This window comes from Stigmatopora argus, chromosome 1 (genome assembly GCF_051989625.1).
Source record: "Stigmatopora argus isolate UIUO_Sarg chromosome 1, RoL_Sarg_1.0, whole genome shotgun sequence".
Classification (NCBI taxonomy): Eukaryota; Metazoa; Chordata; class Actinopteri; order Syngnathiformes; family Syngnathidae; genus Stigmatopora; species Stigmatopora argus.
The window spans coordinates 4733587-4750315 of NC_135387.1; the positions used below are offsets into that span (position 1 = coordinate 4733587).

At 41.0% G+C, this 16729-nt stretch overlaps 2 protein-coding genes across 3 annotated transcripts in view; one reads left to right on the forward strand and one right to left on the reverse strand.

The window, feature by feature from the left end:
- LOC144079002 (cadherin-4-like) overlaps positions 1–16729 on the forward strand; it is a 248095-nt gene that overhangs the window by 191788 nt on the left and 39578 nt on the right. For both annotated transcript variants that reach the window (XM_077607562.1, XM_077607632.1), the window contains exons 6-8: positions 8322–8477; positions 10647–10791; positions 11924–12096. In XM_077607562.1, the coding sequence (XP_077463688.1) occupies positions 8322–8477; positions 10647–10791; positions 11924–12096 (474 nt within the window). The remainder of the gene's footprint in view (positions 1–8321; positions 8478–10646; positions 10792–11923; positions 12097–16729) is intronic.
- Positions 1–16729, reverse strand: part of LOC144079136 (cadherin-like protein 26) — a 233655-nt gene that overhangs the window by 121998 nt on the left and 94928 nt on the right. The gene's annotated exons all lie outside the window — the stretch shown is intronic.

Consider the following 16729-nt stretch of genomic DNA (forward strand, 5'->3'; position numbering starts at 1 on the left):
TCAACTGTGCACTGGTGTAATTCTTTGAAATGAGCAGCAGCCAACTGGACAAGTACAGTAATCCCTCGATTATCACGGTTAATGTAGACCAGACATGGCCGCGATAAATGAAAAACCACGAAGTAGGGTCACCCCTATTATATATATATATATATATATATATATATATCATATACATATATATATATATATATATATATATATACATATATATGTATATGTATATATATATTTTTAACTTCAGTGCTGAGTCCCAGTAGCAAGCAGAGGACAGGGGAGTGGCTTCCGTTAGCGAGTTTCAGCGTGGATTTTCACATCTTTATGAACTTTAATTATTTATTTATTTTTTTACTTCCGTGCTGAGTTCTAGTAGCAAGCGGAGGACAGGGTAGTGGGTTCCGCTTGCGAGTTTCAGCGTGGATTTTCACATCTTTATGAACTTTAATTATTTATTTATTTTTTTACTTCCGTGCTGAGTTCTAGTAGCAAGCGGAGGACAGGGGAGTGGGTTCCGCTTGCGAGTTTCAGCGTGGATTTTCACATTTTTATGAACAAATAATAATAATAAAAAATTCCACCAGAAAAAAATCCACGATGTAATGAAACCACGACAGTTGAAGCCGCAATATTCGAGGGATTACTGTAAACAAATTTGATTGTGTATTATTTTTGTGTATGTTTGTCCCAATACTTTGACTTTTCTCGCGTGTGTCTTCACAACATGTTCATTCAGTCATTCATTCATTTTCTGAACTGCTTTATCCTCATCCCGATCGCAGGGCACAAGGAGGCGGACAACCATGCACACTCACAGCCATACCTAGGGGCAATTTAAAGTGTCAAATCGGCCTACCATGCATGTTTTTGGAATGTGGGAGGAACCCGGAGTACCCGGGGGAAACCCATGCAGGCCTGGGGAGAAAATGCAAGCAGGTGGACCGACCTGGATTTGAAACCAGGGCCCCAGAGCTGTGAGGCCGACGTGCAAACCACTGAGTCGCCGGGCCGCTTTCACAACCTGTTTCAAGAAAAAAAAAGTAAATATTAGAATCACCTCTTGGTTTTGTTTCCGCAACTTGTCCTCTTCTTGGAGAAAGGAGAAATCTAGTCAGCTCAGTGGAAGATTGACTTTCATTAGATGTACAAGCCGAGGGTTAGTTAATGCGATAATAATAGGAAGCAGCAAATACCCTCAATTATTGTGGGACAAACCTTCCAACACACTTGTCAATCTCAACTTCCAAAAGTCGCTTTTATGGGCGAGAGAGTGAGGGAAGGAGTTCTTGCCCCCACAAGTCTTGGTCTTGAATAGTGTGGTCTTAAGCACAACACAAACATTTGAACACAGAAATATTTTGCCATGAGATAAAAAGGAAAGCTTGGATATGTGTAAAAAGTTTAAAATCAAATTGCACCCCTTTGAAAAACATATCTGACCACTGAGTACATCTGCATGCATGTTGAGTGTTCAGCTGAGGAACATCAGATGTAAATATGGTGAATCAGATTACTGTATATACATACATGTCTAGGAAATAGAAATACTCTCCAATTTCATATTGCATGTGTTTTATTTGTTTTTTTTACAGTTTCTAGTAAATTGTGATCATTTGAGAATATAGGTCATCAACATGGCCCAATAAGCATCCATGTGACCGTATGGAAACTAATAGCCTGGACTATCTTTTAGAAGCACATACAATCCCAACCTCAAACAGGAAAATAAGAGTCAAAAGAAAGCAGCATAGGTATTCTGAACAGAATATTTGAGCGCTAATGCTTCATATCTCAGAAGGATTTATTCGACTAACGGCTAACGGACTAAAGTAATTTCATTTTCATGCATGCGCTCTGTCCTCACTGCGACCTGAAGCAAGGCAAGTGAAAGTGATGAGAGAACACAGCATAGGGGATAGATCAGACAAAATGGGCGGAGTACTGCTGAGCCAGAGTAAGGACTTGGGTAGAGGGGCATGGAGAGAGGTATAGAGACACGGAGAAGGAAGGGGAAACAGGGATTGAGCCAGGAGGGTACAAACATAGTGAAGTGTACTAATTGCTTTTGTCTTCAAATGGGACCCACCAGGTAGCTAGAGTTGGGACGCATGCCTTTTTTTCTTTGTGGGGTGAATTTCTCTATTGGGTGATTTTGTATGTGTCATGCTTTCTATCTCTCTAGTGTAATTGAAGAGAGTGTACATCTCAGAGTGTCATATGCTCTGTTTAATTGTCAAAGCTACCAGTCATTCCTATGCTTGTCCCTACATAGAAATCTTCGTTCGTTGATTTAAACACCCACTATCGCCTCGAGAGATACTGAACTGAATTTGATAGATTAGACTTTAATGAGCCACAACCTGCAGTTCATTCACTCGTTCGCTTGTTCATTCATTAATTTTCTGAAATGCTTATCCTCACAAAGCTTGCAGGGGGTGCTGGAGCCTATCCCAGCCAACTATGGGCACCAAGGCGGGGGACACCCTGAATCGGTAACCATAAGGCACAAGGACAGACATCCATTAAGACAACCATACCCAGAGACAATTTAGAGTGTTCAACTAGTCTATCCCGCATGTTTTTGGAATGTGGGAGGAAACCGGAGTACCCAGAGAAAACTCACGCAAGCCCGGGGAAAGTAAACGCCACACAGTGAGGACCTATCTGGGATCGAACCCTCAACCCCAGAACTGTGAGGTCGATGAGCTAACCACTTGCCCAGCAGGTAGCTTCCCGTAGCTCTTTTCTTTGGAAAGTAAAGAAACACACTAAAAGCAAAACAGAAGCCAGGCTCAATTACCGGTAGTGATATAGCGGAAAGGAGGCTTCCTCATGCGCTGCACCCTCAATCGTTTACGATGTTATTGCTGTGGCAGCCAGCGTTTTAGATGTTTGTTTGTTTGTTTTTTTTTCCCCAAAATGCAATTGTTCGATTAGAAAACTGGTCAATAGGTGTCAGCGGTGGGCGGTCAGGGCCTACAAAGCCCTCTCTGCTGACCTAAAAAAATCTAAATCAGTAACTGATGTTAATTATATTACATCCATGAATACTTATTAAATAATTCAGAATTATCCATCATCTTCCTTTCATTGCTTTCGCGTTGGTTCTGCTGCTTCCGGATTGTGTTTCATCATTAGGCATTTAACTAATCACATTTCTGCCATTATTATTTTTTACCAGAAGTCTTCATAATCACTTCTGTTGGCCCTGTCCCATAGATTAAGTGTCAGTCAGACAGCTGCTTTAACCAATAAAAATTTGAGCTCGGCAACGTTTGAGAAGCCCACCGGAAACCTCAGTGTTTTTACACCCTATGATCGGATAGTGAGAGAGTTTACTAGCCAGAGCTAGTAAACTGCATCTGGAGTGAGCTGGAGCCTATCCCAGCTCGAGACTGGGGACACCCTGAATTGGTGGCCAGCCAATCGCAGGGCACAAGGAGACAGACAACCATTTATCCGCACACACATACTTAGGGGCAATTTAGAGTGTCAAATCAGCCTACCATGCATGTTTTTGGAATGTGGGAATAAACTGGAGTACCCGGGGGAAACCCATGCAGGCCCGGGGAGAACATGCAAACTCCACACAGGAGGACCAACCTGGATTTGAACCCATGACCCCAGAGCTGTGAGGCCGACGCGCTAACTACTCAACCGCCGGGCCGCTTTCACAACCTGTTTCAAGAAAAAAATGCTTTTGGAATCTGGGAGGAAACCGGAGTTGCCGGAGAAAACCCATGCAGGCCTGGAAAGCTTATAACTAACAGCTGAACATCTTCTAAACCTTAGAACTCCTCGTGGACTTCCGAGGGAACAAGACCACTCCTTTCTGCTGATCTCATATGGACTACTTATTTATGTATTACTTATTTATTACTTAATAATATGCAACTTATTGATAATGTGTTTAATATGGGACAATAATAGTATAAAAGAGGCAAGTTTGTCTAAACACACACGAGAACAGGACGGATGGAAAAACATGTACACACAACGCCAATAATACGCAACCTATTGATAATGTGTTTAATTTGGGACAATAATAGTATAAAAGATGCAAGTTTGTCCATACCAGTGGCGGGCCGTCAGGGCCTTCAAGGCCTTCTCTGCTGGCCTAAGAAATATCTGAATCATATTATATTTTGTCCATCAATACTTATTATTCCAAATGGTCTGTTAGCTTCCTTTCATTGCTTTCCCCCCTGGTTGCACTGCTTCCAGATGTGTGTTTTCATATTGAAGAATTTAACCAATCACATTTGAGCCATTATTTGTTGCCAGATCAGATCTGCCTCAAAGCCTTCACAATCAGTTCTGCGGGCTCTGCTGCATTAAACTAGACTGTTGCTTTTAACCAATCAGATTTCGAGTTGGCAACCCTACAATGCTTTTTCATTCGCATTAGCATTTTGCTGGCTGGGATATGTCATTGCTTTCAGCAACTATGATTGGCTAGTAGACGGGCCACAGTCAGAGATCGCAAACTCCACCCACAATGGCCGACAGTGGCAAAAACAAATGGATTCTGTTGCAGATTTCTCTCACAAAGCTATTTTCCAGACGGACTTTTCCAGAAAAAAATGGACATCATTAAGAAAGGGCGGTCAACTCCGAAGCTAGCAAGCCTGTTACAGCCGGGAAAATGGTGTGTGCGCGCCACTTTCAGTGTGCTAACTTAGTTGCGCCATCAAATAACACCATTGTGTTGATTTAAAGCCATTTTCAAAACGGACTATGCCGGAAATATGACAGGACAGGCTCGACTTTCAACATTAGCTTCGATGGCGATAGGAAAGAAGGAAGAAAGAATGGAGGATGGATATTGTGTACAGTTAAAAAGAATTTTTGGTGAGTATAATATGGCTTTATTCCTAAATAATATTTCAATTGTGGGCCCGGTTCTGATATCTGAAAAGCTCCAGTGTTTGTATTTAAGCTCCAGTGTTTGTATTTAATCACAAAATGCTGCTAGGAAGTGGATTTTACCCCATTTTACCCCAGTTTAATTTTTGGCGTTTCGCCATTGACGTCCATCGCTGTCTTTTCCCAGGAAAAATAACCCCCTGGCCTGGTTGTAATGTCTCAAAAGCTCCAGTATTTGTATTCAATCAATAAATGATGCTAGGAAGTGGATTTTACCTAATTTTAGTGCATTTTTTGTCATTTCACGTATGGACGTATCGACGTTCATCGCTGTCTTTTTACCGGGGAAATGATACTCCGGGCCCGGTTCTTATGTCTAAAAAGCTCCAGTATTTGTATTTAATCGATAAATGCTGTTTCCAGCTGGATTTTACGCCATTTTCGGGCAATGTTTTCCCGTACGCCATTGATCGTTCATCGCTGTCTTTTCCCGGGAAAATCACCCCGCTGGCCTGGTTTTAATGTCTGAAAAGCTCCAGTATTTGTATTTAATCATGAAATGCTGCTAGGAAGTGGATTTTACCCCATTTTTGTGCATTAATTTATTGATTATTTTCTGTGTCGCAGCTGTAGCTGCAGTAGCGGTTTTATAGCCATAAAATAGTTTTTGAGGGTTGGATTGATACGTTGAAGGCGCTACCAGAAAATGCACCGACCGCCACTGGTCTATACACACACGAGAACAGGACGAATTGAAAAACATGTATACACAACGCCAATAATACGCAACTTATTGATAATTTTGATATTAGATATTTAGATATTAATGCTCTGACATTGTCAATGCAATCAATGACAAACGCTCTCGCTCTCTCATGATTATAATTTTGAGAGCGAGAGATTACCTGGTTGATCGCTTTCAACAGTAAACTCTCTCTCTCTCATGGTTATAATTTTGAGAGCGAGCGAATCCGGCGACAAATAACATGTACACACACCCCAATAATACATAGCTTATTGATAATTTTAATATTAGATATTTAGATATTAATGCTCTGACATTGTCAATGCAATCAATGACAAACTCTCTCTCTCTCTCTCATGATTATAATTTTGAGAGCGAGAGATTACCTGGTTGATCGCTTTCAACAGTAAACTCTCTCTCTCTTATGATTATAATTTTGAGAGCGAGCGAATCCGGCGACGAATTGTCCGTTCGACCAAATGTCCTGCGACGAAATGTCCGGCGACGAATTGTCCGTCGACGAAATGTCTGTTCGACGAACTGTCCGGTGACCAAATGTCCATTCGACGAAACGTTCGGGGACGAAGTGTCTGTCGAACAAGTGTCTATCGACGAAACGTCCGGGTACCCAATATTAGCAGTCGATGATGACGTTTTTGTCTGCTGCCAGTGGCTGAGACAATTTGGACTAGAGCTGAAATGGGTAAAACAAGGTAGTTAAAAAAAAAACTTACTTTAAAAAAATCCTGTAAAAAAGTAGTTATATGGCATACATAAATTGAAATTATCAAAAAATGTATAAAATATGGGAAAAGCGTATATGTTGACAGGTATGATATACAGTGAACCATCACTGACCTTGTGAAAACTTTTTTCCCCAGTGGCCCGATGATTTTTTTTAGACTAGTTCGTAATTAATAGAAGACTCACTTTTGTACAATTACAATTTAGGAAATGACATGAGGCTTTTTTGTTTGACAAATACAGTAGTTATGGATCTTTGTGAGTCTTGATCATTAATTTTGAAAAGTGATATTCATTCATTCAAACTTAATTAGTGCGTAAAAACATGTGGTGCTTGTAAAACCTACCCTGCAACAATGAACTCAAAGTGCCAGAAGCAATTCTGCTTTCTCCGTCATCTCAGCAAACTTTAGGTTCACCAGGCCAACCGCATTGCCTTCTATAAAAGCTTAATTGACTCCAGTAGCATTGACTGGGTAATGTATATTGTTGCCAAATTTTTATGGATCTATTTGTTTATTGACATGTTGAATCATGCTGTGTGGAATGGATAGGCTCTATGCCTTTCTGCAAAAGAAGTTCCTAACAACACGAGTGAATTTGATCTGATTTGATGTTAGCCATCTACATTGGCGACTCTGTGCACAGTAAAGCTATATGACTTCGCTTTGTGTATTTATAAATAAATAAATTCACATTAATTTGCTTTTAATCTGTTTTCATGTCTACTTATGTTTGCTCTCATCTTGCTTGTATTGCAAGCAAGGTTCCTGTAGCTAAACCAGGGTTAGGGAACCTATGGCTCGGGAGCCATATGTGGCTCTTTTGATAGGTGCATATGGCTCTCCACTAAAGTATGAGGTAAAATATGGAAACTGCTGTTGGGACAGCTCAGTCCTTAATGCATCAATAGTGGCGTTACGTGATCATTGTGGCGCCAACACTACCTCTAGTGTGGCTTTAAACATTTGTTTTTTCCTGTAGATTCTTCTGCACGCATACTCCCATTGATTATCATTGATTAGCAACAGCGGGACAATGTTGTCAAAAAATCTCAGAGAACATTTGTACTTTAAAAGTGGTGACATTACTTCAAATAGCACACATTTTGGTGTATTTTTACTTTTAAATTTTGAGTATGGCTCTCAGGGAATAACATTTGAAAATATGAATTGTTTATGGCTCCCTCCTTCAAAAAGGTTCCCGACCGCTGAGCTAAACAGTGAATATACAAGGATTTCTTTTCCTTCTCTTCCATGTATTGAATTTCTTTCTCCTTTCAAATGCTGAAGTGCAGCAAACAGAATGGTCCCTGGGGCAGCACTAATGGAGTACTTGAGCAATGAGCATGTGAGAACTTGAAATGCCAGTTGGTGATAAATGTGTGTTGACGCCAACATGATGCGTGGCCTTTGTAGCATTTCTCAGGATGCACTTCACGTGAATAACCTGCAATATCATTATTCCAAGATCACAATTCAAGTACATTATTATTAGATGCAGAGGCAGGAATAATATTGTACATAATGCATCTACGGGACGGCCCGGTGGTGCCAGTGGTTAGCGCGTCGGCCTCACAGCTCTGGGGTCCTGGGTTCAAATCCAGGTTGGTCCACCTGTGTGGCGTTTGCATTTTCTCCCCGAGCCTGGGTGGGTTTCCTCTGGGTACTCCGGTTTCCTCCCAAATTCCAAAAACATGCATGGTGGGCTGATTGGACACTCTAATTGCCCCTAGGTATGGGTGTGAGTGTGCATGGTTGTCCGTCTCCTTGTGCCCTGCGATCGGCTGGCCACCGATTCAGGGTGTCCCCGCCTCTGGCTCAGAGACAGCTGGGATAGGGTGAACGACCTAAATGAGGGTAAAGTGATTCAGAAAATGAGATAATGCACCTACCAAAAATCTATCTGTATCCAATATTTTCCATAGGCCTTTCATTGTATATTGTTCTGTTTACTTGTGGTACCATAGATTCGTTCAGACCAGGATCAGGACATCTCAATACGATATAGCATCACTGGTGTGGGTGCAGATCAGCCACCTAATGAGGTATTCAACATTGACCCGGTGATTGGAAAAATGTTTGTCACCAAGCCTCTGGATAGAGAACATCGGTCGTCCTACCATGTAAGTAAAAACATAACCTTTTTTTTTTATTCACAAAATGCATCAGAGTAATATTTATCGTGAAAATGTGACAAAATATGATGCCAGCTATATGGTACAGTTCATGTTCAATATCGATCACAGCTGCTTTTATGTTATGTGCTTTGTACTAAATTTGTCATTCTTAACCTTTACCCAAGCTTATTTTTCTTTCATACTATATTTCTGTTATTATGTATCTTTCTCACACTATCACTGTAACACTTTTATGCAAATATTTACTATGCGTACAACAATCAAATTCAAATAATACATTTGTTAATGAAGCAGCCCTTACCTATTTATTTATAGATAAGCAATTCTATTCCCAAAATAAAAATAAGATCCTATCAATGAGATGATTGTTGAGGAAGAGAGTTGGAAAGAGCTGCTTAGTTGAATTCCCTTTTTGTAGGTTATTAAATGAAATATGAGGAATGATGCAGATCTGTCTGTGATTCTCTTATGTTGATGTATTACACTATTTAAAAAGAAACTAAATCTTAATTCAATGTATTTAACTAAATTCCACTTGAATGTAGGAACAAAATAATTTTAATATGTAATTATTTAAAAAATTCAGTTTCTAGACTTCTACTTTGCTCCAATTGAATAAAAAAAATACTTAAAATATGGGTATTGTGTAACATATCAAAAAACCTTTCAACCTATTTAACTATTTTTATATTTTACTGCATATGGCGCATTTTGGCCCCCAAATAAATGGAACAACCAATAAAAGCATTCCATAAACATGAATGATAGAATGATTGGACACTTTAAATTGCCCCTAAGCATGAGTGTGAGCATGAATGGTTGTCCTTCTTCGCGTGCCACTGTATTCTCTAATCCAGTAAAATGGCCATTTTTTTTATTATTATTCGCCCCTTATGTGTTTCATGATAATGTGAATCCAGAATTACATTTGCCCCCTTTAATCATACAGCTGTAATGTCCAACTCCCACTGCTATTGAATTAGGAGTGTTCCCCACATGTGCAATGGTGAGAGAAGGTTGAGCAAAGATAAAGGACTTTGTTCTCAGCCATCGAGATGGGATGGCAGTACACGGATATTGGGTGTAGGACAAATCAGACATATTGTGAAAGTAAAGTTAAATTAACCCCAAGGAAACCAACTGAAGCAATTTCAGTGGAGGTGGAGAATGGAAGCAAATGGTGACGAAGACAATATCTTCACCTCTCATAGTAGAAGAACCCTGCAAAGGATTATGCTTATTCTATATCCTGCCGCAATGAGCCTGCGAGCTATTTCCCTTATCTGACTCTCATGTCCTCGTAGTAGCCAAAAATATTATTCCCCATCAACCAAGCTCAGATAAAAGAGTACCTCAATTTTCGATACATGGTAGAGCAGTTAATTGTGAATTAAATTGCACTTTCTTTTCCCCAAAGCCTTTGTCAGCATTGGAGTTTTCATCCCCACCCTTTTGATAAATGTACCTTGCTTTGGGAAAGCTATCATATTCTGCACTGGCTCTTTCGCCTGTGCAGAATTCTAACATGGTTATAGATTAGACACTGTTCCGTTCACCAGAATAAAAGAGAAAAAGCACCACATGATACCAATCAATCAAACCTTTGTTTATTGATTCATTCATTCATTTTCTGAAACACTTTATCCTCATTATCGCGGGGGGTGATGGAGCCTATCCCAGCTGACTTCGGGCTAGAAGCGGGGTGACACCCCGAATTGGTGACCAGCCAATCGCAGGGCACAAGGAAACGGACACCCATGCACTCACACCCATACCTAGGGGCAATGTAGAGTGTCCAATCAGCCTACCCTGCATGTTTTTGGAATGTGGGAGGAAATCGGAGCACCCGTAGAAAATCCACGCATGCCCAAGGAGAACATGTAAACTCCACACAGTTGGACTGACCTGGATTTGAACCCAGGATCCCAGAGCTGTGAGGCCGACGCGCTAACCACTCAAACCACCGGGTCGCCACCTTCGTTTATGCAGTAAATAAATATTTTGTGATTTTAGTTTTCAAATATTGTATAAGAAAATGTTTCGGGGGGCACTTTGACAACATCCTTCCTTTTCCAACTACACCTCTAAAATGTACAAGCAAGTTGAGCAACATGAATCACACTTCATACCAAACCTTGTTTCTTTTTTTTAAAGCTCCGAGCACATGCTGTGGATATGAATGGAAACAAAGTGGAGAACCCCATCGATCTATATATCTTTGTGATAGACATGAACGACAACAGACCAGAGTTTAAGAACCAAGTCTATAATGGATCAGTGGATGAAGGCTCAAAACCAGGTACTTGTATGTAATCAAAAAGGTTGAATAGTAAATCTATAGGCATTGGTCTTGCTTCTAGCTTTACTGAAAAATGTTGGATATGCCCACCTTGTTAAAATAATTCTCTCTCTCTCTCTCTCTCTCTCTCTCTCTCTCTCTCTCTCTCTCTCTCTCTCTCTCTCTCTCTCTCTCTCCCTCTCTCTCTCCCTCTCTCCCTCTCTCCCTCTCTCCCTCCCTCCCTCCCTCCCTCTCTCCCTCTCTCCCTCTCGCTCTCTCGCTCTCTCTCTCTCTCTCTCTTTCTCTCTCTCTTTCTCTCTCTCTTTCACTTTCTCTCTCTTTCTCTCTAAACAATAGTAATAAAAAGAAAAAAGTAGTTTAAGAATTTTTCTTGTGCTCCAGCGGTTTCGATGGAAGGCCAATTACAGACTTGAATTACTTTGCTAATTAAAGAGTCATTACAAGGACTTAATCCTGTCAGGCACGACTTAGGACACCCGTACAAAGGGCTTGCACTAAACCTCTTAAGAGTGGGGCTTAATGTAATTACCTCCCCCATGTGTGACACATTCTTTATCTCCTTCCCATCCATCGCACATCTTCACTAGAAAAGCATAGGGCGAAGGACTGATTAGCCCCTCCACTTCAAACCAAATTGAGCAGGGGCCTGTCCGTTTTTTTTTTAATTTTCTTATCCCTCACTGAATGGCTTCTTCTTTCTATGAAGCCTTCACAGTCTTCCTCTGAGCCCCGTCATTTACAAATTGTTGCTTTGAAATGTAATGAAGTTTGAAATTGGAGCTGTGGTTGCAATGATCCACGGACAGGGGCTGTCACTACTGTAATATCTCTAACACTACCAATTAGAACTGAGTGAAGGAAGCAAGAGAGATCACGAGCAACTCTTTATACTTACTCCATACAATGTAACAACAAACCTGTTGTTTTTCCCCCGTTAAGTGGATTTAAAACATTTCAGCTAAAAACAATTGTTGTCTATTATATTTATTTATTTATTTAATTCTGTTCATTTATATTTTTATTTTTTAGACAGACTCACATAATAGAAAAAGGCTGAGTTTGATTAAAAGGTGTCTTTATCATTAATCTGTTTGCGTTTTGGTTCATTTTAGCAAACTTGTGTTTTCATCAGGAACCTATGTCATGCATCTGTCTGCCTTTGATGCTGATGACAACACAACGGCCAATGGAATGGTGCGCTATCGAATATTGTCCCAGACACCACACAGTCCCATCCCAAACATGTTCACCATCAATAGTGAGACGGGGGATATAGTGACGGTGGCACCTGGTCTCGATCGAGAGGTACGTAATATACTGACACTGAATTTCAGTAATTTCATGTCATTTTTTTTCTTTCTTTCAGTGATGATATAATCACAACAAAAATCGTGGCTTACATTTAATTATCATATGGCACTTTGAAGCGCTCGTTAAGCCACAATCTTGAGCCTGGCTGCTTAAAGAGTTAACCATTTATATATCTATATTCAAAACAAGAAAAGGTTGAAAGCGAATATTAAAATGTTTTTAAGGATCTGATATTTTGGATTATTCTGGGTGACTTTTGAATTTAAAACTGTGTTAAGGAGAAACAGATAAAGAAATACACTGCTCAACTGAGGGGGCCTGATTGCCAAGTGGTTAGCGCATCGGTCTCACAGTTCTGTGGTCGAGTGTTTGTTCCCTCACTGTGGTGTTTGCATGTTCGCTCCGGGCTTGCGTGGGTTTTCTCTCAGTAACCCGGTTTCCTCCCACATCCCAAAAGCATGAAGAGTAGGCTGGTTGAACACTCTAAATTGTCCCAAGGTATGAGTGTGACCATGAATTGCTGTTCATCTACTAGTGCCCTGCAATTGGCTGGCCACCGGTTCAGGTTGTTCCTTGCCTGGTGCCCATAGTTGGCTGGGATAAGCTACACTGGGTGTCCCCAAACTTTTTCCTGTGAGGGCCACATAACTTTTCCCTTCTCTGATGGGGGGCCGGTGTCAGTTTGTAGCAGAAAAAGTGTGACGATCGTAGGGGAGCTTAAAAAATTTATCGTTTTCCAGAAAGCCACACATAACCAAATAACCCTTTCCAGGTTATTTACAAAAAAAAGTCAGGAAACAAATAATAACACTATTAATGAATTAAATAATAACTAAATAACCATCTCTGAGTTCTTCACAGAAAAAAACAGGAAATAAATTACACTATTTATGAAATAAATAATAACTAAATAACTCTCTCTGGGTTCTTCATAGAAAAAAAGCCATGGAACATTAACTTTCTGTTGTGCCATGCACAATCTTCTCCCTTTGCTCTGAAGTTTATGCACGACACCACAACCGTCATTACAGAATCCCACGTCAACATTTTGCAGCACAGTGCTTGCTGGTGAATTCGGCAGTGGACTCGTAGCGGGGCGGTGAGACCCCTTTTTTCCAACTCCCGGTTCATGCATCCCATTATTAGACCGCGAGTTTCGGCCACCATGCTAGGACCCCCGTCAGTTGTGATGCTAGCTAGCTTTGACCAGTCCAGGTCCAACTTCTCCATGGTTTGGCACACTTTGTCAAAAATATCCTCTCCCATTGTAGTCCCTTTGAGACTTTTGAGGGCTGCCAGATCCTCGCAAATCTCAAAGTTTGCGCTAACTCCACGAATAAAAATGAGCAGTTGCGCTGTGTCGTGCACGTCCGTGCTTCCATCCAGTGCTAATGAAAAAAGTCAAAGTCTTTCGTCTTCTGCTGCAGTTGGGCATATACATTACTCCCGATTTCTTCAACGCGTCTGGTCATTGTACTCACCGACAGACTTACGGCATTAAATGCATCTTTCTTCTCGGGACACACCTCCTCCGGGACAGTATCCATACATTTCTTAACAAACTCTCCGTCAGTGAAAGACTTACCGCTGCTTGCTATCAATTTAGCAACCCGGAAGCTGGCCCGAACGGATGCCTGGTTCTGCTGAGATAGTAGTCCACTTTTTTGCTTTGAGAGTTTGTCTGCTCGTATTTGGCCTTGCAATCTATCGTACTTGTCTTTGTGACGGGATTCATAGTGTCGGCAAAGATTGTATTCTTTGAATACCGCCACCGTCTCTTGACAAATGAGACAAACAGCCTTTTCTTTGCATTGAACAAAAAATAATCGTTTGTCCACTCCAGGTTAAATACCCTGCATTCTGAATCAATTTTTCTCTCACCTAACTTTTTCGCCATTATTCCGTTCTCAAACAGGTTGCAGTTTTAATATGCTTGAATAGTCCGCGATGGTCCCAGGGCTCCGCCCTCACCTGCGATCGTCCAGATGTCTCGGTAACACTGCTCGTGCATGCAACGGTGGACGTGCCCGCATGCATCAAAGGGAAACACTCTCCCCGCGCGTGTCACCAAAGAAGCAATGCGAAGCCCCGCTTCACTGGGATGATTTGTGGGCTCAGCAGGGGTGCAATGAACCAAACACAAGATTAAAACGTCCCAGTCTTCAAGGCCAAATAGGAACAAAATCCGATAGCGTCTCTGGTATTGTTCAGAGGGTCGGTCCAAATGTGCCGGCGGGCCGTATCTGGCCCGCGGGCCGTAGTTTGGTGACCCCTGGGCTACAGCATCCCCTGTGAGGATATATTGCAGAATAAATGTCCTTGACACACGTCTACAATGAAATTCTTCTAATGACTACATTTCAACTTGATAAAAGACACCCAAGGATAAAGGATAAAAAATAAAATGGAAGAACTACTGCATAAAACACGAAGTCAAAAGCCAATTTGGAGTTAATTGTTGACAATTCAGACATGAAAGCATAATGATTCAATCCGGATCGATGATCCTAAGTGAAATAGTCTCAGTCAAATGTATTGGGGGTACACCTTGTCGGGGTTTATGTAGGATTAAAACGTCTACCCTGATGAACACACAATTGTTCTTGTACTTGATATGGCATTCAATCTGTTGAGATATAACCAGCACAGAGTTCATATCTACATTTTCAAGTATTAAATCATATACTCTATGTTATCAATTGTACATAATGTTCACACATGTAACCAGTCATCAAATATGGCAATAAATAAAATGGGTGAAAAATTAGATGCCAAAGAAATTATAAAATGCCAATGAAAAAGATTAAAAGTTCAATGGACAGTAATCCCTCAAATATTACGGCTTCAAGTTTCGCGCATTCACTACATTGCAGATTTACTACATCGCAATTTTTTCTGTAAAAAAGGTAATAATCGTGAAACTCCATGCTCAAACTCGCAAAAAGAAGCCACTCCCCTATCTTTCTCTTGCCACTCGAAAAATGGGGGAAGACAGAGGACTCAGCACTGAAAAATTGTGGGCATCATTTTTATCCAAAAATAGAGCTTTCTCAGCGGCCGGGAGCCGCTGTGAGTGTGGATTTTTAACAGAAATACAAGCCCCGTGCAACCTTACGCCGTGGCGTTTATTTGAAAATAAAACTTGCTCAGCAAATTGGACGTAAGAGAGCATCATCGAAGGGGGATTTTTTTCAGCAATGAGAGCCCCTGACGACATTACGGTGGATGCTACTGTGGAAATTTAATTTCCCAGCCAGTCGGACAACGATTCGACGGCCCATGCCCGCGGCGTCGGCCGGAGCTACGACGGCCCGTGTCCACGGCGTTGCCCAGTGATCCGGCAGGGAGCGAGGTTTGCCTAGAATAGACAGTTTTTTGGAAGAGGATGCCGGACGAACTGAACATGCCAGGCTTCACACTGCTGGCTGGCTTCATGGAAAACAAGTTCGACCTTCCCACAGTAATCCTGCGAATATCGCGGACAATGGACCCATGGCCACAAGAAGAGAAAGAACTCGGACTAAAACTCCCATTTACCTGTTTGTTTTTAAATATATATCAAGTGGAGATGAACTATTTTCACTGTGAGTACAGTATTTAACGTAATTACATTTTTAAATATGTACCGTCTTTTCACGACTATTTGGCGCATCGTATTTTACGCCGCAGTGTCAGTAACGAGTGCTATTTCTGTATTTTAGACACACAAAGCACTCACCATTTCATTAGACGCATATATATTATATATGGATGAACATCGAAACGCAATAGCGCTGGCTACCGGAAGCAGCCTATTTCCGGGTTCCGGTGCGCAGTGACTGCTGGGAAATATAGTTCTTCCTCGCTACACCCACACGCTAAAAACATGTTTTAAAAAGGCAACGGAAGCAAAACTGAGTTCGGTTGTACTTTATTTAGACATTTTACAACATTTTCTCACGTCATCATCACCCACAAATTCATCAAAGTCCTCATTTTCTGTGTCCGAATTAAACAATTGCCCAAATGAGTCTTCCAAAACGCCCGCGGTTTTAGTTCTTAAGCCTCCGGGAATGACGGCAAGCTCCGAGTTATTATATAATATATATATACATAGTTCACAGTCTAGCTTTGAATGCTCTGTTGACGCCAACATTTAGCGGCAGGATTTCTTTTGTAAATACAGCCAAAATGACGGCCAGCACCAAATTAGTGTGGTCGCCGTCATACTAACTGTATTGAAGAACTGGGTGTATTAAGAACTCTATATCCCAGCAGTCACTGCACAGTACTTTATCTACGGGAAAATAGTAGAGTCGGGGGCTGGTTTCCGTAGTTGTCCTATCAACTGATTTATTTTATTTTATCGTGATAACAATTTTAGAATTGGTCCATATATAAAGCGCACTGGATTATACGGCGCCCTGTCTATTTTGGAGAAAAACATTGACTTTTATGCGCGCCTTATAGTCGTGAAAATACGGTACATTATATTTAGATATTAGTACATCACAGTCTTTTGACATGCTTATAGCTGTAATATTTAATCAATTATAGCTTAATTCGTTCCGGGACTGAGCTCGTATGTTGATTTTCTCGTAACTCAAACGAATGTTTCCCATTGAAATGAACTAAAAACAAATTAATT